General features: G+C 49.1%; 1 protein-coding gene across 1 annotated transcript; it reads right to left on the bottom strand.

The window, feature by feature from the left end:
* Positions 1 to 124: 124 nt before the first annotated feature.
* LOC144169087 ((3R)-3-hydroxyacyl-CoA dehydrogenase-like) lies at positions 125 to 22,562 on the bottom strand. Its single transcript, XM_077698092.1, has 3 exons — positions 22,154 to 22,562; positions 9,770 to 9,969; positions 125 to 1,245 (listed from the first exon to the last, which is right to left on the bottom strand). The coding sequence occupies exons 1-3, from the start codon at positions 22,320 to 22,322 to the stop codon at positions 844 to 846; spliced, it is 771 nt and encodes a 256-aa protein (XP_077554218.1). The 5' UTR covers positions 22,323 to 22,562; the 3' UTR covers positions 125 to 843.
* Between the last annotated feature and the right edge of the window lie 1,075 nt (positions 22,563 to 23,637).

Here is a 23,637-nt window from a genome sequence, read left to right as displayed (position 1 = left end):
GTGCTACCCGCAGCGGCTAACTCAAAATTTGAGAGCCGTAAAAAACAAGAGTATTTTTTGTCGCGAAGTGGGATTATTGGCGTTCAGTTCATAGAGTAGACCTGAAATGGACCGAAGTATGTTGGCTTTTGAGATTTTCGAGTTAATTTCCGTTCTTTTGCTCGTTTTAACTTGTGTTCGAAGAAACGCTTTAAGTTTCTCCATGAGCGTAGAATTGGGCCACGTAACTATTTGTACGCACATTATTGGTTGTTTTAGCATCCAATCTGCGGCCTTCCGCGGCATAATGACAGACACTTTTCCCTCCTTTATTACGCACCGTGAGAGCCGTGGCTTCTTCAACGACACCCAGGTGTTTGGGCTATTTATACAGGCGGCAGGTAGACTCACTCAGGAGACACTTGCCGATCGTCGCTGGGCACAGACGCAGGGACACGTTTTCGCCGTGAGCTATGTTGCGCCAAGTGCTTTCGGTTATTTTTCCACTTTTGACTCAATAAGTGCAACCATTGAAATTCTATGTCTTGAATGTAAGCAAATGATACTCCGAGTAAATTGAAAAAGGTAACGTGGAACATCAAAAAGTCCCTCCGCTATTTCATCGTACTAATGAATCCGCAACCGTGGCAAGCTGGGACAAAGCGGTACAACTTGAGAATGGTACCAGAGTGCATGCTTTCGCCAAACCAGGCAAGTAGCTTTTTTTATTTAAAACAAACACACTCTGTACATAAAACCACGAACCGTGGTTACGTGTCTCTCAATATACAGTAGCCTCCTCTCTCACACAAAAAAAAGGTAGCAGCATGTATATTTCCCATGTAATTTGTACGCCAGAAATACCTACATACCTGCGCCCCCCGAGACCTCGACCATCGCGCCCGTCATGTAGGAGCTCTCGGGGCCGCACAAGAAAGCCACCACTTCAGCTATATCGCGGGGTTGGGCAGCCCGGCCGAGCGGAATGCCCGCCGTTATGGCCCGGATTTGCTCTTCCGTAAGGGATGCCGAAATTGCAGTGATTGTGTATCCCGGAAGCACGGCGTTGCAGCGGATACCGCTGTCCGCGACGTCCAAAGCCACGGCCTTGGTGAGCCCCATCAGGCCGGCCTTGGAAGCTGTGTAGCTGACCAGACCCCTCATGCCGACCTTGCCCGTGATGCTGCCGATGTTCACTATGCTGCCCTCTTTCACTCCTGCCTCTAGCATTATCCGGATGCCGGTGCGGCACATCAAGAATGGACCCTGTAAAAAACAAAAATTGTGTGCCGTTATGCATATGTTGATCCCAATGAGCACATAAAATGTATACACTTTTACTGTCCTCTGTTATGCTGGAAACGTTGGTGTCGTTTTATCGTAGCGTGATTTTAAACTTTGTAGTCTTGGAGGTCTAACGCGCCGGAGCTACTCCTGTGCTATGAGGCGCGGTGTAGTGGAGGGCTCCGGATCAATTATTAGAGCGGGGGGATCTGTAACGTGCACCGGAATGTCGACACACTGGCGTTGTCGATTTTAGCCTCCATCAAGAAAGCAGCCACCGTGCCCCGAATGGAACCGGCGTCCTTCAGCTCACCAGCACAACGCTTTAGCCTCGAAGCCTCCACGACCGGTATGGAATGAACACCTCCCCGGCATCTCGAGGAGATAGAAGCATGGACGGGACGACAATCTCAGTGCTCATTACAGATACTAATAGACGGAAGGTTGTCGCCTATGGGAAAACTACACGAGAAGGGGAAACCGAATGTGTGCCGGAACGTTTTCGTTCTGGTAATGGAAGAGAGCGATGAATGATGTCCTATGTACGCGTTTCCCGTGTTGAGGCCACCTCGGTGTTGAATATTTTCATAGGGGCTCCTTTTCATCGCCAAGAGCGCATTTTGGATGTCGGTCTCTTTAAATCTTCTTAAAATACCAAACCGTTTACCCGTCGATTGAGCGGAAATACCTGCCATATATTTCGAACCAGTACTGTTTTCGTCTTCTGTACCGACGAACGAATAAATATTCAATATTTAAATCCTTACCCGCCACGGTCACTCAGTGGCTAAGGCATCGCGCTGCCGAGCACGAGGTCGCAGGTTCGATTCCCGGCCCCGGTGGCCGCTTTTCTGATGGAGGCGAAAAGCAAAAGCACCCGTGTGTACGAGGTTTCGGCGCACGTTAAAGATCCCCAGGTGGCCAAAATTAATCCGGAGCCCTCCACTACGGCGCGCCCCATCGCCTGCGTTTCGTCGCCGCGTTGAACCCCACGATCAATCAATATTTAAAACCTTAACGGTTATGGCCTAAGCCACCACATAAATATCGGAATCAGCATCCAGGGCGTGGAACGTAAAGAAGCCTCTCGTTTTCCCTTGCTTCGCTCATTCGGCGGGATTGATTTGTTAGGCTTTGGAGACTGCAAGCTATTATTACTGTGGCGGATACCTCATCAGAGTAAGCTATATTGAGACGGTGGCGAAAGAATTCTCGTTCCCTTTTCAATTCAAAACCCTTGAGTGCACCAAGTTAGAGATCAGCTGCGAATGGAAGTAACAGCGCTGATGTAAAGCTTAAGGAGTGAATTTCGCTTAAACCGTTTACAACACCGCATCGTGCGCATCATCCTCTGCCTTAGCTCCTGAAATGCACCGGGTCGCACTGTGATGAAGAACACGGTGATAATAGAGTTCGGTACATCAACACGAAAAAATGCCCTAAGAAAGGTATTAGAAGAGGAGAAAGAGCCTTGTACCAAGCAGCTTGCGTTTTTGCTCCTGTTCTAAAACCAGATTAAAGCTTGCGGTATCGCTTGCATTTATTCGCGAGAAACGGGGTGAAAATCGTTATGCAGCCACTTGGAGAAGGCGCAGCTGCAATAGGGGACAGGAGCTGTGGAACGAGCTTTCAGAGTACTCTAAGTGTGTGATGTCGGGGGGGGGGGATATTGTACCGCGGTTTATTCTGGCATTTCAACATAGTGTGCTAAGGTCTGCCTCTCGTTACCGTTTATTAGGGTCTCGGTTATACTACGGCAGTGTCGCCAGTCGGTCAGCCTGACTCAGCGACGAAAAGAGCATCCAAGATGCTCGACCCCGTGCTGAACGTTCTTCACCTTGCGTGTGGCGCTTTCCGTACGAGCCCGGTCCAGAGCCTCTACGTCGAATGCCACAAATGGCGTATTCAAACGTCAACTTATGTACATACGTTTGTTAACTGTTCTGAAGTTTTCTTCAAAGGATCCTTTGAACCCTGTCATTAAGGATACTTCCCTATCCCGGCTCTCTTAAAATCACCCATCGTTCGTCTACCCTTCTCACTAAAAGTGGGATAGGAATCCTCGGGTCTTATCATGTGCATTTTCGACGTGTATACATCGTCTTTATCGGAGTACAAGAGGGAGGGTATCATAACGATGCTTGTTGTTTAATGACGCAAGGCCAAGTGAAGGCATAGAGCGCGAAAAAATACAAGTAGAACCAACCAGTATAAAGCCTAAATGCGGTAAGAAAACGGTAGGTCGAACGAGCATAGTCGGTGTAAAGTGCAAGGTTGTAATTATACCGGTTACGAAGTAAGTGGTAAACAGTTCACCTCTCATAAATATTTAAAGAAACGTTTGATAGAAAACATGGGATTCTCAGGCACAACGTACGATGGGTGGAGTAAAATATGTTTTCTGGGGAGTTCATGAAATTATTGATTTCGTGTTGCGCTAAGTACCTTACACTTTTTAAAGTGGCGGAGGCGGTGGTGGTGTGGGAGGGAGGGGAGAGGGTTCCACTCACTGGGAACACTGTAGGTGGCGCGGTGAATTTACCCAGCAATCCCCCCGCGGAGGTGCCTGCTCGCCGGCGAGTGCATCGGCGGTACGGCTTTGTCGTTTGCTTTTGCGGCGGTTGTTTCGGGCCTGTTTTGCCGCAACTTCGCGATCATTGCGTGCTTCCTTCGCACGGCTTGAATAACTTGTTAGACAGCACCTCCTGGGTAACCCGGACCCTACGAAATTAATTGTTCATATGGCAAAAAAACGCCGACGATTGGAAAACAAAATGTGCATACCACATACAGATATCTGGCCGCTAGAGAAACGGTATACCTTTCACGCACTGCTTGCCACGAATGGGGCTTTTTTTTCTAAATTGATGAATACTAATTCGGTTGTATTTTAAGAGGTATTACAAAAGGCGAAAGGGGCAACTGGTCCTGATAAACATCGATTATAAACATTTCCTCAGCTTTCTCGCAATTCGAAAAACTGCCGCAAGTAACCAGATTAAATCTGTATGAAAGGGAATCCCTAAGCTCACATGCAGAATTGTTTCGGTGTCTACGCTTGTGTCGCGCGGGGGTGTAGCCCCGAGCTAGCATATTCAGGATGGGTAGGTTCCGCTGTCTCACCCTTCGAAAGACGCTCCTCTCGGTTTTCTTTCTGGCGACGCACGTCCGGGCTACGGCGGCGGCGTCCACCGTTCTAGCTCGCTCGTGGCTGACTCTGCTGCGTTCGGGACGCCGCACCCACTAATTCCGAGTAACGGCTGGCAGAATCTCTCGGTTCACTCTGTAAAGCCACGTGTGTGAATTCAAGTGACGTCGCATGGGCAAATGTTGTGGGTCTTGTTTAGAGCCTTGCTTTCCAACCATTTTCACAGCGTGGATTGGAGATATTTTTTAGAATGCAAATTACGCCTAGTTGTTCTCCACACCTGCTCTGCGCAGGGGTGGTGACGATCCTGTGAGCTGGTGTGTGTGTGTGTGTGTTTGTGTGTGTGTGTGTGTGTGTGTGTGTGTGTGTGTGTGTGTGTGTGTGTGTGTGTGTGTGTGTGTGCGTGCGTGCGTGCGTGCGCATGCGTGTGCGTGTGCGTGTGCGTGTGTGTGTGTGTATTGCATGCGCGTGACCTAACCTATCCTTCGCCTACATAATGCAACTTCAGTAAATTTGTTGTGTGAGCCAGCTGTGTATTTTTCCAACCGTGGACGTTACACAGGTTGTTGTCGGTCTGTTCACTCCAGTGTTTGCCATGTTTTACGCAGGTATCTGATGCGCGCCTTGAGGTCGATGTAGGGTACCGTTGTGTATGTCTACAGCATTCTTCAGAGCAGCAGCAGCGGCCGTCCAATCGGCCATTTTGTTGCCAGTGATGCAAGTGTGGCCAGAAGGGTCCAGTTGAAGTGTTGGTTCATGCACAGGCATGACTGTGTTAAAAACCGGATTGACTGTGGGGTTTTTGCGTGGTTTCTGAGATCACAATTCACTCCAAACATCTTAAGGAATCCCTGCAGATGATTGATGTAGAATGCGATGTTGACGGATGTGCTGTATACGAAGAAAAATTCCATGTCGGTGGTAAGTAAATAGTTGTGTGCACGCTCATGGTTTTGCACACACTAAACTGAGGCCCATGAGCGGCAGAAGACATAGTGAAGCTTTCGAATCATAATAAAATTCTGCACATTCATACTTATCCTGCAGAAACAAGAAGTGCTGCAAAATCTCATATCTAGGTACTTTGTGTTATCGATATTCATAAAAGATAGCCCACAAGCAACAGGGTGGAGTTGGTGATGATGGATAATTTGTAACACCTCAATGACAACATGGGCAAATAGCGTACAAGAACCAGTTATTTAATAGGTGATACAAGCGTAAATACTAAAACTCGTGTCTAAACAAAGTGAAACGAAAACAAGAGACAATTTAGATGACGGTGTATAGGGCCAGTATGATTACGCGGGATATGACAAGAGGGGCGGAAAGGTAATGTCAGATAAAAACTTAACACATTGTCTAAGAAGCATCTTTTAGTCGACTAAAAAGTGATGGAAGCAGTGGAATGTGTCGTCTGTGGAGTTCAGGGAAATGTTTGTCATGTTGTGTCAAGTGCCTTGCATGTGATTAGGATGTCGGCTACGGACAGGCCCTTCCCACACCAGCTACACAGGGGTCTCGAAGATCCAGTGAGCAGGTGTGCGTGTGTCACATGTGTGTGCCCTATCCGTAGCATTGCGAAGGCCACTTCACTGTGGCAGTTGTGTGAGTCAGTTGTGTTGCGGCCTAAGTGTGGTTTTATTACATGTCAACAGGCTGAAGTGGCCCTGGTGGTAAAATTATAGTAAAAGACAATGTATAAACGTGAAAACCGCAGATGGTAAGACCAGAGGACTCCTATCTCGCCTTTAGCGATAAGGGTAGACAAATAATGAGCGATTTGAAAAGAGCTAGGATAGGCGTGTATCGTTGAGGGCTGGTTTCAAGGGATGGTTATTCATATATGAAAACTTCGAGGCATGTAACAAATCTAAGTACCTTAATTGGTGTTTTAAGGCAGCATTTGTTGCATCCAATGTAGTAACTCTGGGCCGGGCTTGCACGAAAAGCGCCACTCGCAAGGGGAAGAAACAAATGCAGCAATGGGTCGAGCATCGTTTTGTGCTGTTTTCGTGGCTGACCCGTGTGCGACACTGCCGCAGTCTAACCGATACTATACTAAACGGTAAATACACGCAGACGTTAGGCCCATTATGTGGAAATTCCAGAATAAACTGCGGCCCCTACCGCCCATACACATCAAATGCTCAGTGAACTCGGAAAGCCTGGTACACTGCTCTTATCCCCTAATTCAACTGCACCTTCTACAGATGGCCGAAGAAGCCACAAGGAACCAAAATCTCTTTACTGACTAACTCTTAAGAGGGAGCGCAAGCTCTTAATTTCGGAGACAGAAGTTATTTCTCTCTTTCTCTGCACCATACGAATGGTGACAAGGGACGTTCGGAATGTTTGCTTTTAGGCATTTATGTTTATGTGGCTTTAATGTGTGCGATAGATGCCAGTTTTCCGCAGAACACTACTACTAAAAACTTGTTCTGCTTTTCTACAAGAATGTAATCACCACTGAGTGTAATATCAGGATCAGACCAGGAACCACGCGTCATTGACAATATACCTCAGGTTTTTGTCGCAGGGCGCAATTTCAAGCCAGTTTTCTCTGCCCAGTGATCAAGTTTCTTTACACCAAGCTCGACTTGGCATTAATATATAGAAATGGTCTATCATTTTAAAGATACCTGTACGTCGTCCACATACACTAACAGGAGACTGATGGTGGCAATGGTTTCGGAAGCAAATTTATCATGCCTATGTACAACGTGGAGATCAAACCTCTACCTTCAGGCACGCCATTTTCCCGCACGTAAATCCTGGAGAGTGCAGAGCCAACCCTCACCATAAATGTCCCTTTAGACGTGTAACAAGCAACGTTGTTCAACATGTTGCCCGATACAACGAACGACTTAAGGACACTAACGATGCCATAACGCCAATCGGAGTCGGAAACATTCTCAAGGTCAAAGAACACCATTATGTTAAACTGTTTATAGACGAAGGCATCCTTGATGTACGGCTCAAGGGCCACAAGTTCATCGTTAGTGAGTTGCCCTACCCTGAAGCCTTCCCGGCAGCTCTCAAGACCATGGTACTCTGAAAATGCACAAGCCTCCTAGTGATCATCTCTCGAGACGCTTGCACAGGTAGCTTGTCAGGGTGATGGGAAGGGGAAGGCGGGTCCTTCCCCTCCACCAACAAAACCAATGCTACAGAATCTCTCCAAAACCTTGAAATGTGCCCCAAAGGCCAGATTTTATTGTACAGGTGTGGGAAAGTTTCCAGAGGGTCCGTATGGTAACGTGTCGGCCGTGTGTGTAGGGTAACGGGGCGTACGGTTAAACACCAATTATATAACATTGCATGATTTGCTACCCCCTCAATTACAGAGTGTAAATTGATAAGGTGGCATTCTGAGGACGGACGACGGAGAAGGCGTCGCCGGCCTGATAGCCCCAGCTGTGGCCAAATGAAGTTGTTCTGTCTGTCTGTCTGCCTGTCTGTCTGTGTCTGTCTGTCTGTCTGTCTGTCTGTCTGTCTGTCTGGCTACGATGGCCACACCACGCAAGAGTGTGTGAAGTCATCCCTGTCGTTTCTAAATATCATGTAGTTAGGAACGTTTGTGTGTTTACTTTAGGATGAAGTTCTTTCAGGCACATAACACTTGGCTGATTTGCAAGCAGTGTCTTGCACAGATCAAAATTTCTATGGAGGCCTCTACAGTTCCATTGAATAAGGCTTTCTGTTTCCATTATTTACAATTACAAACCACTGGAGTGTGTTTTATGGGCTTATGTATTGTCGTCCAGAGCTACTATTCTTGCAAAGGCGTTTTGGTCTTATCTGTTTACTTAGACGACGCTGCCCGTTTCCTACGCTGAGATGCGAGCAGAAACAATGCGACATCCATGCCATCCATCCGGGTGTCGCGGAAGACACCCACGGAGCCCCCCACCCCCCCCCCCCCCCCCTTGACTTAGCACCCTTTTCAGGAGCTCTTTGGCTTCGCCGCCACCACCAAGTTCATCAGGAGCGCCACGGGCGGCACACGCGGTGAGGCGTAGGTGGGAGTCGCGGCGGGTACCGCCGTGTCCATCTCTTCGGTGCCCAGAATGACAGTGGCGCACTTTGCGCAGATAAGCAGGCCACGGAAGGAGCTAGTGCGTGCCTGATCCACTGGAACTTGAAACAGAGCCGTGGGTTCAGAGCGCACGGCGGGACAGAACAGTGAATAAAGCCTGTATTTTTGTATTCGCGTATTCTGGAGCAATTAAAGGTAGATTATGTACGTTTTTTTGTGCGGATTTTCTTGCAATTTCTTCAGATTGTGATGCGCCTGACAGCCGTAACGCCCGGCCTCCGAGCAGGTCGACATCTCTTTCACTTAGCAGGTGTCGCTCAGACATTACCTCCTGGGAGCTGTTCAGGCTCGGGCGGGGTGTCACGCTGATGTCCAGATCGAGGATGTTGGTTTTGGAGAGGAGGTTAACCACTTGTTTTTGTGTGTTGACTTCGACAAGGATTCTCTCGCCCTGATCGATGTTTAGCCTGATAGTTTTGCTTATGACACTTTCGCGGGAATTACGACACCAGGAATAAGGGCAGTGAAGCAAAGGGTCTTGCTGTGTCAACTAGCTCGATGGCAAGGAAGCTTGAGTAATTATCCGGGTTAGAAAAAATGGTAGAAAGAACGATTGTAAAAGATTCTTCGGTGTGAGCTCTTTTCAGGGGCCGATCTTTTTTTCGGGCGGAGGGAAGGTGGCGATCAAAAATGCCATGAGTCATTACATAAATCAGGGTACTGGGGTGCTTTGTTAGGTTGCTTTACCATAAAGGCCGGCGACGTCCCTGAGCTTCCTGCCTGGTAGACAGACAGGCAGCCCACATGACCAAGCTTTACCAGGGCTCCAACGACCACCGGGTAAGGTTTCGACCCCTCACCTCAGAACTCATTGCCACGGTTGGTTACAGCGTGAGCGTGCTGACTCAGTGTCCGCGGGATCGCGAATACCGTCACCTTGAATGCACTAGGTGACGTGTGCCGTGACGAGGGGGAGAATACACTCTGTGCCACGACGGCTGCATGAAGACGGGGTCAAAACATAGACCCCGATGCGGGTAGAGATCTCGACGCTCGTTAAACACCTTCAAGTTGTTTTCAACAGTTTAAATAATTTCATGTGGTATCTCTTCAATCGTACGGGTCCTTTTAACAAGAAAATCTTCATCCATGTGATTACCGTTAATTGTGGGCAGCTTTGTTAAGGGTGGCCGGCGCTGTGCTATTTGGAAGGATGTCATACTTTTATATGCTGCCTACCCTCCATCTAGTTATCTCGGTGTGATAATTTTACGCGTCTTGTTTTCACAGACTTGGGCCATATTGCACTATAAACTTACCTTGAGGTTGACATTTATGATGCGGTCGAAGTCCTCCTCACTCGCTTTGGAAATCGGAGTGAAGGGTGCGCCCGTGCCCGCGCAGTTGACGATTATCGTGGCGGGAACACCACCGTTCACTTCTTGGATGAACTCGAAAAGGTGCTCGACAGAACCTGATTTACTCACATCCAGCTCCACAGCCCTGTGATCCGCTTCACCTGAAAGGGAGGTATGGAATTTGAATAGAACAAGTTAACTGCAGGTGACGGCAGCGGTAGTTACCGAGTTAAGCGATTAACATAACTCATCACCAGAAGGAACGGAGAGAACAATGAAAGCGACACCTTTTATTTATTGACAGATTGATTAAAAGGCGCCTATTTTCGGATTCCCTTCAAGGGCAAATAAGTCGTTTCGACCACATAAAGCCGCAGGTATCGTTTCTGAATCAGCAGTCAATTAAGTTGGCCAGACACGGTATGTTATTCACACGAGGCATCTTATTACGGGGGTGGCGCACGTGTACGGTGCTGTGGTTTTATCGAAGTTATTGTATGACATCACTATCATGAGGTTATCAGGTCTTTTTTGGCAGAAGCGGCTAAATATATCATCACCGCTCGCCATTCTCGCCTCGCACTTCATACGTGGTATCTTCACGATTCAGCGAAGAGCTGAACCTTCTCTGTCTCCTAAGTAACTGACAATATCTCAGGTTTTTCAAGGCTAGCATTTTAGATGCAATGCATCTCATGCTCGCCCCTCTGTCCTTCCTGCGTCTGTCCGGCGTTGTCCGCACAGCTGTGGCTCTCCTCCTCTCCTCTCTCCGATAGCGAACACTCTCTCCCAAACAGCTCCGTGTTGGCGCAGCGCGCTCTCACTCCGTTGCTAGGCGCCGGTGGGCGGCGCTGTGCGTGCTGCGCATGTGCAGTACTCTCTCTCTCCGCGCTCTCCTCTCCTTCGGGTGCTGTGAATATAAAGCAGCATGCCACGCTCCGACGGTCTCAGTCGACGGTCGTCCGCGTTACGCTTGCACTCTCTCGCAGTACTCGACGATTGCTTGATGCAATCGTCGAGCCCTTAACGTCAGGCCCCTAATCGTCGAGACCACAAGGCACTCATTCTCGTCTGCAATAAAGACCGCACCTGAGCATACGTGTACCGCATGTGCATTGCATGGCGGAAATGGAAAATTACGCCCACCTCCCCTTCGCGTGAGAATTCCTGCTATAAGCGTAATCAATACGATGAAAAACGCCAATGGAACCCCCCATTAGATGCGTTTCATCACACCAGGGTTCCCGCGAGGGGAGGTGGGCGCAATTTTTTTCTATACCTAAAGAGATGCCGCAAGCAAAAAGGTAATGGAAGCAGAGCAGGCGCATTGGATTTATAGTTGCAATTGGAAACGAGTTCATAAAGAGGATCACTTTAGAAGACCCAGATTCCATCTCGGCATTTTAATGAGGTAGCCATGTAGGCAGTGCAGCGAATTCAGGGCTCATGCATTCAACATCACAACAAATGGTATTTAGCTGCCATGGATAAAATCAATTTTCTTGTGTAGCTGGAATCTTACCGGTAAGCGTAGGGTCGATTACGAGGCAGAAAGTTTACGGAAAAAAAGCGAAAAAAATATTCAGTAAGGAACAATTTCAGCAAGAAATCCCGAGATAGTTAAAGCTGTGCAATCATATTTGATTGAGTTTTAACACGACAGTAAATCGCGAAATGTTGGGAATGTTTTAACAATTAGCACAATTGACGAAAAGCTTGCTAGTATATAAATGAAAGGTACAAGTGAGTTTCTTATATATTAATCAGTACTATTGTTTGTATATCACAAGGACCACGCCTGCAAAAGACATCAACACTGAAAAACACAAGAAGTGGAAAAATTGACTGCAGTCCATGCTGTGAAGGCCGTTTGAAAGCAAAGCTTTAAACGACCCCCACAACAATTCCGCATGGGACGTCACTTCAATTCACACATGTGGCTCAACAAAGAGTGAAAACATAAATTCTGCCAACCGTTACCTGGAATTCAGGGAGGCAGCGTCCCGAACGCAGCAAATGCGTCGGCCACTGCCGGGCTAGAGCGGCGGACGCCGCCGCTGTAGCCCGGCCTTGAGTCGGGAGAAAGAAAACGGAGAAGAGCGTCTTTTTGAGGGCGAGACAGCGGAACCTAGGCATCCTGATGTGGTAGCTGCTGCACCACCGCGCCACACAAGCGCAAACAGCGAAATAATTCAGCATGTGAGCTTAGTCATTCCATTTATACCGATTTAAACTAATTAGTTTATTACGTTTGAGAATTGCGAGAAAGTGAGGGAACTTTTATAATCGTCATTTCTCAGAATCAGTTGCTCCTTTCCCCTTTTGCAATACCTGTTAAAACAAAACGGAATTGGTATTCACCAATTTAAAAAACGGAGTCCCATTCGTGGCAAGCAATTCGCAAATGGTAGCGTTTCTCTAGCGGTCAGATGTCTGTATGTGGTTTGTACATCTTGCCTTTACGCCCTGAAACCAATCCGTAACGTATCTTTGTGGTACGACGAATTTATTTGTGCGGGTGCTGGTTACCCAGGAAGTGCTGTCGAACCCGTCATTGAAGCCGGACGAAGGAAGTGCGCAATGGACGCGAAGCTGCGCCAAAATAGGCCCAAAACAATTGTCACGAAAGCCGACGACAAAGCCGCTCCGCCGGTGGGCGCATCGGCACCTCGGCAGGCACCACCACGCGGGAACGCTGAGTAAAGTCGCCGTGCCATCTAGAGTGTGCTGCCTGAGGGAACCCTCCACCCACCAATAATTCTTCTAAATGCGGAGCATTTCTTAGGCTCGCGATGGCACTCGTCGATGTTGTCGGCGCCGTCCACACGCTCACTGCGCATGCGCGTCGCATCGAGACGCAGGTGCGCGTCCCTTCCCCGTACCCTCCTCACTCTCAACAACAGGTGCGGCGGTGCGGGAGGAGCGCGTGTACCCCGTGCGCTCCGTCGCTCTCAACAACAGCTGCAGCGGTGCGGGGGGAGCGCGTCTGTGCGCGCATGCGTCGTAGCTACCCGTGCGCTGCGTCGCGCTCAACAGTAACGGCGGCACGGCGTGTACACGTGATAACGGCGTGGTGGGTGCGTGGAAAGTTCGCGCGCTTGTGTACGGAAGTGTGCGCATGCGCGTCTCTCCCCCGTACTCCTCTCCCTCGAACGCGGGCGGTGTGTATTTAAGCGGCGGAGCGCGCGTTCGGAATTCAGTCAAGGGCGTCTTTGCTTGGCTTTCGCTTGACTTGACGCTTTGCTTGACGGCACTAAGCAATAAAGACAGACTAACTTTACACTCCTTGCCTTCGCTTCTCCTTCATTCAATAAATAAGAATAATAAAGACGAAATAACAATGAAGCATTCCCAAACCATACCCAATTACGCAACATTCACGCGATACCCCCACCACTCTGCGACGCATTTACTCGAGTTCCCCCCGTGGGAAGATGCGGGCGGGTTTTTTTTCGGCATGAAAAACTTTCCGCCCGGCATTTTCGCTCGTGTATTTCACTCTTTCCGCGTGAGCACGCACCCATTCCTTGGTGCCGGGTTATGCGTACCCCGGTTTGGGTGGGTTAAAGGGACACTGAAGTAAATTTGTCAAGCTCCCGTTTTTGCTTGCACTGTGTAGACTGGCTCAAATTAGCACACTTTTCATCGTTTATCCGGTTGATATATCGGTAATTATTTTACAAAGCGCGAAAGAAGAAAAACTACCATGCGCGGTTTGCGGCGGCCGTACAAACTAAGCTGTGACGTTGGGAGGAGGGAGCGCCGTGATTGGACGATGCCCAAGGTTAGCAATCAAACAAGTTTCGGTTTCGGTCTGTAAAACAACATGTTTGACATTCGATGGCGTCGTTGGATGGACATTCTCAATATCCCAGTTATCGTAGTACCGCGCTTCTGCCATGTTGTCGGCTGTAAAATGCATAAGATAAGCCTGCCAGGACGGCTTGGAATCGTAGCATTCACTATCCGAGGCATACGCAGTGCATGAACGCCCTCCGCGTCCCCGCAGACGCTCAAATGCATGCGCTTTTCCCCCATATATGGAGATTGCCTCGCTCATGCCTGTATCGTAAAAAGCGTGTTCGCACCAGGCCAAGAGTCTGTTGATTCTGGCCTGTGCCCACTGCCCGCAAGCAGTCGGTGCTTATGGCAACAGCACGCCAACGAGAACTCGCTAGCGCGGCAGTGCCAGCCTGCGCGAGTTCTGTGGACTAGTTCGTGGAGCAATGAACGTTGCGGCTCAAAAAAAGGTGAACTCAGTATAGAAAACATCGGCGAAAAACAAAAAAGGTAACTCATAAAAAAATAGCATGTACCCGCGGCGATTCGAACTTGTCACTGGCAAAACACTTGCGATGACATATCTAGCACCCCAGACGACTGCGATGACATATCTAGCACACAGGGGGCCGCTGGCGGCGATGGAAAAGATAAGATAACCAGTTTACACTTTTATTTAGTTTTAGTATTTCAAGCAGCTTAGGTGACTATTTGTTGTATTGCGCTCGTGCAGTAAGCATCCCCCGAGTTTCCACAATAGCTCACGTCTAGCAATTGCATTTTGTAGACGGGAAAGCGTTTGCAGATGCGTAGTCATGGTGCTGACCGCTCTGCTTGTTCGCCCAGCGCAAAGAAGTGCTTCCCGCACCCTAGTTTTACGCTGTACGGTAAAAATATCAGTTGATTTTATTTCCTTAGTACCTATATTGTCTTCGCTGACTCTTCTCCCGCCTTTAAGAGGCCTTATATTTTCCTACTTACATACCAGTCAGCGAAGCGTCGCATGTGCGCTTGTGCAGCGCTTGTGTGAAGCGACCTTGACTTGGAGCTAGATACAGTGTACAAACTAACCAATTAAAGAAAGGCAGATTCTTCCATTCACAAACGTGTCCTGGCTTCGTTTCAACTGAGCGAACGAATTGCGACGACCCGTCGGTGGCCGGCGGACGAAACGCTGGGCCGACTGACTCTGTCTGAAGGCCAGGGAGCCGTGTAGTAGCGCAGCCAATTGTCAGCTCCTCTCCTGCTGACGTCACACGAAAACGCCACAGAAAATGGGCGAGCGTAAAGAGAGGAGGACAGCATTTTCGAATTGATTTTTTCTACCAAATAAATTCGCGTAAACGCGCACAGAGTGGTCGAAACAGGGCCCAGGGACTCCGTACTACAGTTTGCGCTCGTAATCCCGCATTGTTTACAAATCACTTCAGTGTCCCTTTAAGGGGAGCGTGCATGCACAGCTAGTATTTATGCCGCTACTGATGACATACGCATTCGGCTGGGGGGAAATTTAAAAGTGGAAGCCTTGCGGCCAAATGCCACAAGTCAGCTGTGCTCAATGGTCAAGCGGTTTGAGTTTGGGTTGGTGTGTTACACAGACAGCGAGATGCCTACGACGCGTTACGGAAACAGACAGCAAAATGTTTGTCCACTAGAATAAAGCTCGAGTCCTTCCAGGTTCTCACGCCTATGTACGGACACGTGTCGTTCATTCGGGGGAAGAACAGACAGAATCGAAGGAGCGTCTTCCGTACAGAAGCGCGAATGGGTGCGAAAACAGCAGAAAGCCGCTGCCGCCGCGGTTTCCACCGCACATTCTAGCTCACCGAGTAGCTGGGAATCTCTCCGGATGAATATCAACATCGACGTGAACCAATATTTCTGGTTCAGCTTGAATTACTTTCAGAGTGACTGTTTCGGCAATGGCGCCCGTGCGTACAGGATTGCGGCGCACGTTAAAGATCCCCGGATGGTCTAAATTAATCCGGAGCCATCCACTTCGGTGCGCCTCATCGCCTGTGCTGCGTCGGTGCATTGGACCCTGAAATCAATGAATCAGTTTGGCAATGCCTATCACTTATAAACACGCGCAGATAACTGGTTGCCCGTTTATCAGGCACGAGTTGGGAGTGGAGGAAAGGGGGGGGGGGGGTTGCACGCGCAGATATAGGTTTCATGCCCTAACTGATGGCATGTCCGTTGTGCGCACGAGAGGTTAAACGTGCACGTCCACCGCCACAACGCGAACTTTCCGGTGTCCTCAGTGGCCCAGCGGATTGGGTTGGTGTGTTACGCAGACACAAAGATGCCTACGATACGGGAGGGAAACAGACAGGTCCATGTTTGTCCACTGGTATAAATGTCGAGTCCGTCAAAGGTTCAATGCACTAAATGCTAATTTCTCGATCGGAAATCACACACAAAGGTGTTTTGTTTCGTGCATTTTGTGCACTGCGTCCCTCTTCGCAGCTCATCCTTCTTCACAGACTGGAAGGCTAATATATTTTGTTATTTTTTAGGCAACTCTGGGCGGCAGAAATAAAAGCTTAAACAGCTCTCCTGATAAAAGTGTATCAATCGATCATGCCGTTGTACACAAATATGAAAGCGCTAACTGCTACCGCAGGGTCAAGTGTGTTCCCCTGTTTAAGGACACAAGTGCGGGCGGCTCTCATAAAATTCTGAACCATTCTTTTGTGCGTCCTGAGCGGAGAAGACCAAAGATACGCAACCCGGCACTCCCATTCATACGGGGAAAATAAGTTGGTTGTAATTCCAAACACACGAATTGTAAGTACCGTCAGTAGTGGTGTAGAAGTCGAGTTGTTATGTACATATAAATTCGTGTGCGCTACTTACAGTCCGTCAAAATTTTCTAAGGCAACAACGGTGGTGGCCGGAGTGGGCATGGGGCCCTGCAGGGGCGCCGCGGTTCGAGGAAAACGAAAACGAGGAAAACTTTCGCTTTTGCCATCGCAGTGCGGCTGCCGGGACAAGTGCGGGGCACGGGCGATTTCGCGGAGCAGGCGCTTTAATGAAGAAAGTGGCGTGGAGGCTTCAGGTTGAATTCAGTATCGGGTTCTTTCAGGCAATGCCGCTCTCTGTTCGGGCTTTTACAGCAAAACTGTATGCCTCTCCCCCGCCCCCAACGGTTTCATCGTCGTGGGCAAAAGTTCCTAGGCGCCAAGGCCTAAGACGCCGAGCGCATGTGTCATGCTGATCAGGCATACAGCATAGAGCTCAGAATTCCTCTAAGGCAACCACAAAACAAGTATCGAAACCATATTGGGGATGATAAGCCCTCCACCGTGTTCATGGTAAAGTTTATGTTTGCAGATTACCTTTGAAGACAAGGCAGATCTAGTGTCTCTAAAAAGTGCAGTTGTTGCGCAAGATGTCGAGCGAATGCGTCAGGCTAGACAGGACCCAGCATTTGCCGCCACAGAAGGCGAGCTTCGTGTCAACAAATAACGTATTAGGGTACCACAACTAAGGAACGCAAGTCTGCAAGGGCGGACATTTTGCCGTTCATCAGTGTTGCGAGATTGCCGCATCTACGGCCTCGTCGTTAAGTTCGGCCGCGTCGTTTGTGAACACCACTACCGAAGATGGAGCAAAAGGGCATCTCTGAACACATTTCTGCTGCCTAACTGCTGTTACACGCATTGTCTTTGATTCGTATTCGGAACGACGTCACTCGCGCGCAGCCGCAGGGAAAGAGGACAAGCTTAGCCTACCAGAGCTGACCGACTATAGCGCGTATACAAGAAAAAGCGGCCCCCATGAACGGTCGCAGTGTAAACAAATGTCACGTAATGCGAACTGATTGATTGATTGTAGGGTTTAACGCGCCGGCGCAACGCCGGCGATGAGGTGCGCAGTAGTGGAGGGCTCCAGGTTAATTTCGGCCACCTGGGGATCTTAACCGTGCGCCGAAATCTCGTACACACAGGCATTGTTGCTTTTCGCCTCCATCAGAAAAGCGGCCGCCGCGGCCGGGAATCGAACCCGCGACCTCGTGCTCAGTAGCGCAACGCCTTAGCCACTGAGCCACCGCGGCGGGTACGTATTGCGAACTGATCAATGATCATGGCGACGGCTCCGAGCAATTATGAGAAAACAGTGCCGATACTCTGAACCCTTATCTAGTGACACTAGCCGAGCGCAAGCGACAAGCCCGGCGAGGTGACAAGAAACATTACATACCCACTCCATCACAGTTTTTAGTGGTTTACAATAGCTTTTCCGGACAGCCACTTTCGCAGGGCGTAATGGCGACAAACTTTTTTTTTGTTTTTGTCTCAAAATGCACACGTGCACTTTTTTGTGACGCCTGTGTTGTTGCTATTGCAATTTTTCCTATAGACGTGAAATGCTCTTCGCAAGACATGAAACTTTTTTTTTCCGGCACACATTAGAGATGACGCTGCCACGCAACTGAAATAGAGCGCGTCGATACGCGGTCTTGGATGGCCATGTGCAATAGGTTAAAACATAATGCTCTTTACCTTGCAACATAGTCGCCCGTATCCAGAGAAGATTACAAAATTGATTGATTGATTGTGGGGTTTAACGCGCCGACGCAACGCAGGCGATGAGGCGCGCCGTAGTGGAGGGCTCCGGATTAATTTTGACCACCTGGGGATCTTTAACGTGCGCCGAAATCTCGTACACACGGGCGTTTTTGCTTTTCGCCTCCATCAGAAAAGCGGCCGCCGCGGCCGGGAATCGAACCCGCGACCTCGCGCTCAGCAGCGCAACGCCTTAGCCACTGAGCCACCGCGGCGGGTGAAGATTACAAAATAAAGCCGCTTTGATAAACTCCTGGACTAAACTAAACTACTAGCGATCGTTAAGTTTCTCAACAATGCTGCTATTACTAAAACTAACATAACAGTGTTTCACGAAACGCGAAAAGGCTTTCTGAACTTGGCCAGTTCCATATCGAAAGCGGAGTAACTATTGCAGTGTTTGTGCTTGTTGGAGCTCGTAACTGTTGTTCAACGAAAAGATATCATTGCTTTCAAATCATTTTGAGTCAAGGCGTGATTGGCACCACGTGTTCCTCCGGCTCTTCTTTTGCGGTGTTTTCTTAACTAAGAGGTCTTTCTACGTGCATTTTTGGTTTCATATATAGCCCCCCTCCCCCCCCCCCCTTACCCCCTTGTTATGGAACAGCAACGATTCAGCGCAGACTTGTTGCTGCCGGTCTTCATCGCCGTATAGCACGTCCGACACCCCGAAGATGAGAGGGCACGGAGATGCCCCTCCATGGACTCCTCCCTCACGGCTAGCGCAGCCACGTTAACACGGGAGTCATTAGAGAGTTTTAGCTGAAGGTTTTTGGCGGTCTGCTCCACTTTTGACGGCCGGCTCAGCACAACCGGAGCGTCAGCAGCAGAAAAGCGAGCGTAGCAATAACCGTTCCTCCCTCGACGGGGAATCATTTGCGTCACTGGTCGTGCCCAGTGGGTTTATCAGCCAAAACCTCATCCGAAAATAAATATTAAAATTGGTATTTTGGTTACTCAACTAATGTAAAATACCATGTTTATTCTCTTATTTTACCTTTTTCATATAATTTAGTCGCTGACACGATATAATGGTCCTAAATAATTTAAAAGAAGCCGTTCAATTTTTTAATAGGCATGACAAGGCCTATAAAGGCATGACAAGGCATGACAAGGCCTTTCTTGGAGCTGCATAGAAGTAGGCTTGCGCTTCGGTCGACAGCTTTCACTTCCGTTCTAAACCTCGTAGGGGTGTTTGCCATCTTTGCCTATTCGGAAGCGTGTTGGCGGTTTCGTGGCTCACGGTTCAACTAACAAAATTAAGTTCCCATTAGCGTTCGCCTATTGGGGAGGGGGGGCAGCCCTACTACAATGCCGCGCTGTAGCGTCAGCTGCCGCTGCGGTTCGCTTAGCGAACCCGACGAGTAGGGCGCATCGATGTCAGTGCCGCCGCACAGGCTAGAGACACCCTTTGAACGGTCCCTTGCCGCCGCTAGTGGGTCGAAGTGCTCAACGGAGAGTTGTTTTCGTTTCCCAAGAGATTCGGCAAGGCGAAACAGATAAGATGATTCAAACTTCGCGACTAATCATCGTTTCGGCGAGAAATATAGCATGGTCTTACTACAGTGACTTACTGCGGGGCGAGCGGGTGACCCGAAATGGCGGCGCCAAGTTATATGTATTTCCACCACGCATGGCGGGGATGTGCTGGAATCGAGGCAACCTACCGGCAGCCAAGTGGGGCCCCGCTCCCCTGACGCGGCATGCGCCGGAGTGAGCCACGCATGCGCAATGGCACTCCCACTTGCTGTCGGAGCGGACCGTGAAAAACGGTAAGTTAAAACGTTATTCCGAGGGCCGTGAAGGTAGAAGACGCGGCGCCAACAATTCACGTTGTGGATTGTCGTATTGGTAACAGCGCTCATTTCTTGCAGGTCTTGATGACTGTAGTCGACCTTGGCTGACAGTACCGGTAGGCGAAGTCCCTACAACGGAACATGTAGGAAATGACTATTGTTATATCGGACACGTTGTTGAAACCAGTATTGTCGTACCGCGTTGAATTGCGCTATAAAACGGTTAGTTTGTCGTAGTGAAGGAGACTAACGCACAAACTTTTGGTTATGTTTTATTTGATTTCAAATGCGGCTGAAACTGCTCCAAAGATTAACGTTCAAAAACTGTCAACGACGCCAGACTTCGTTGGAACAGCTCAATTAAAAAACAATGCAACACTATTTTGATTCTGCTGAGTCTACATTGTCGCGATGTGTCCTGCTTATTCGCTGCCACCACGAGATTGCGTTTTTCTGAGGTTGCACCACTGGGGTTGCTTTCGTTTGGCTATTAGACCGTAGTGACTAATTTGCAAGGTAAGGAACAAAAGATTTCACCTATTGGACACGGACATCCATGACCTTGTATCGACACGCTCTATTTTATTTGCGTGGTCGCGTGATCTCGAACGTGTGCGCGGGCCAAAAAAAAAATGCCTGGATGGATCTTAAAAAGGGCATTTGGCGCCTACTGGAAGAATTAATAACCCAGGTTTCGCAAAAAATGTTGGCGCAATTTTTGAGAGAAAGACAAGAAGCTGCAGGACAGTTAGCGGTATCGCCTGAAAGAACGTGATACCACATTTACATGAAGCCTCCTTGCATCTTAGTACATTGAAGCGCCTGCGCTGCGGATCCGAACGCGCGCCGCACTTGTAGGGCCAGCCGCACTGCAATGCACGAGCAAAAGTTCCCCTCACCCTCTTTACCCACTCAATAAGCCCGCAGTGGCAATGGAAGCGCCCCTGCAGGACCATGCCCACCCTCCGGAAGCCGGCACCGTGGCCTGCCCAATTTTGTCATAGACTGCACATGTGCGCGGTGGCGGGCTCTCCGGCCGTCTCCACCAGGCGACCGCACCCTGATCGCAAACCCCAGAAGTATAAAGACACTACAGAGCACCTCCGAGTGGTCAGGAGAGGTGTCCACCAAAACACCCAAACTGAGGAGGTATCCACCGCCTCGATCTTGCTATAACACTCTGAATCAATGTGCTCTTTTAAAGTTGCCCATCACCATCCATGAGATTAGGCGAAACTAATTGCGCAAGTGCACCTTCATTGTGCTTGAAATAAAGTCAAAATTGTCGCCGGACAATTAGATGGTGAATGTTTTTCAGTAACCACACAGCGGCACAATTTTTCTTTAAAGAACAAGAATACAGTGGCATGCCCCGTGCCAAACCAATGTTTGGCCGTACGTAGAGCAAATTGTAGAGGTGATGATAAGGCTTGTCAGCCTCTTGACAGAGGCGTATTGGGTAGCGCTTATCGGATGTTACTTTAGCTGGCATGGCTGAGGCACTTCAAGACGTCACGTTTTTTAAGTATGTTGTTGTCGACATGAGTGCGTTCGCACCCTTACAAACGTTGACATTTGCGCAGAAGTGTATCGTGAAAATGTTTTTGATTAACAACACAAACGATATAAATGAAGAATGGCGCATGCTGGGACAACGTTTTACACTACTCGTCGTGGATGCACTACAATGCGCCCCATTGTTCTTATGTATATGTTCATGTAGATCAGCTAGCAGGTTTGAATGACGCAAAAAAAAAGCCATTCTTGTTCCCATTTCCTCATTTACAGCTTCCTTTAGCTCTACCGGTCTTTGTCTTCCAAGTGAGATTCAAATTATTCGGCGTTTGTTTTTAAGCGCATAATGAACAATCAACACTCTGCTATGTTGTCGGTAGCAGTATGTGTATAAAATTCTCAGTATAAATGGTGGAAGCGTTAGCTTGCACAGGCAGCCAAAGATGTGCAGGAAAATCGTCTCCAGAATAGAAATTTATAAATTTAGGATCGCTGAAAGGCCGGCGTTATTCCTGTACATTTCCGAAATCCCGCAATTGCGCTTCCTTTGTAGCGAAAGCCCGCATAGCAGTGACATATACAGCACAAAACGAGAACGTTTGGTGGGGGAGGTTCGATATTTCGTTTGAAGGCCCTTATTTCCGCAGTCACCGACGGTAAACGCATGAGACTCGTAGACCTACCTGGGAGTGTCTTGAGAACCGCCTGCGCCAAATCCAGCTTTATGTCAGCCACGATTACCCTCGCTCCTCTCTCGGCCAACACTTGACAAATGGCCCCTCCGATACCGCCTCCGCCCCCAGTCACCACGGCAAGACGTCCCGACAGCGAGGGCTTTTTCTCCGTCGACATTTTCAAACAGCCGTTGTGGATGCAGTGCACACGAGAGGCAAGGTTTCCTTGGGCTGAGTTCCTTCCTGCCGGATTTTCGCTGTCAGCTCCAACACACGACTGTCTGTCGCCGCTGGGCTTCGTATCGTTGCGATAACACGCCGCGCTTCTGTTGCCCTTTCAGGGCCCTTCGGAGATACCCCCTTCTCATACCTGCCTTTATCCAATCGCCCCAACACCACACTTGTGGCCATGGAACTGCCCTCTCCACAGGGGCAAGAAGTGGCGACTTGCAGTGCCTGCACTGGCAAGCTTGATAATTGGTTTTAAAGCAATAGCGTTATTAGGCTCCTTTTTGGATTTCTCTGTGGGGCCTGCCGTCTGTAATCGCCTGTGCTCACCAAGCATCCGCGGAAAAACGTCACCACTTCCACCCGCAAGTTACGACTGAGGCCGCCAAATGCGAAGGCTCGGCTGAATATGGAATATGGCGCAGTCGAAACTGCAGTGCGGAAAGGATGACAATGATACGATACTACGACGGTTACGAAAGAAGGGATGCGCATTTTCGACAGGGGTCGCGCCTGTGCAGGGAAGTTTGTTCTACGCCCTGTCGGTGGTAGCATGCTCGGCAGACTCCGTCGCCAGCCCTGCACGCAGCTGACGCCATCACACCGAAGTGCCTCTCCACCGGAAGCTAAAACAACTGTTTTGCGTAATTTACGTGCCGCAGCCACAGCAGGGATATGAGGCCCGCCGGAGCCTGTGGCTAGGAATAATTTCAAATACTTCCGTATCTTTGGTATGCATTTACACACGGGCGTTTTTGCTTTACGGTTCCATCCGGAAAGCGGCTGCGCTACCGCGAATCAAACCCTCAAACTTCGGCTCATCAGATCAACGCCTTACCCACTGAGCCATCGCGTTTGTTTGCTCATTTCTTTATTTTTTTTTTGTATTAACTGAGTCACCGCGTCGTCTGTAACACCAGAGCTGATGCCGGCACAAAATTGGGTCACCTGACCAAAACAGGCGGCAAAAGATCCAGTCTTGCAAAAATTAAAAAAAAAAACTAGAGATTATGAGCATCAACGAACCAAAATAAAACCCAGTATATAGCGTCCAATTAAACGAGTATTCAAACTACGTTTCAATGTTCTCGCTCCTCCGACTTGATTGATTGTAGGGTTTAACGCGCCGACGCAACGCAGGCGATGAGGCGCGCCGTAGTGGAGGGCTCCGGATTAATTTTGACCACCTGGGGATCTTTAACGTGCGCCGAAATCTCGAACACACGGGCGTTTTTGCTTTTCACCTCCATCAGAAAAGCGGCCGC

This window comes from Haemaphysalis longicornis, unplaced genomic scaffold (assembly GCF_048455015.1).
Source record: "Haemaphysalis longicornis isolate Haplotype H1 unplaced genomic scaffold, Haemaphysalis longicornis Haplotype H1 scaffold_2, whole genome shotgun sequence".
Taxonomy (NCBI): domain Eukaryota; kingdom Metazoa; phylum Arthropoda; class Arachnida; order Ixodida; family Ixodidae; genus Haemaphysalis; species Haemaphysalis longicornis.
This window is presented reverse-complemented; position numbering and strand designations above follow the sequence as displayed.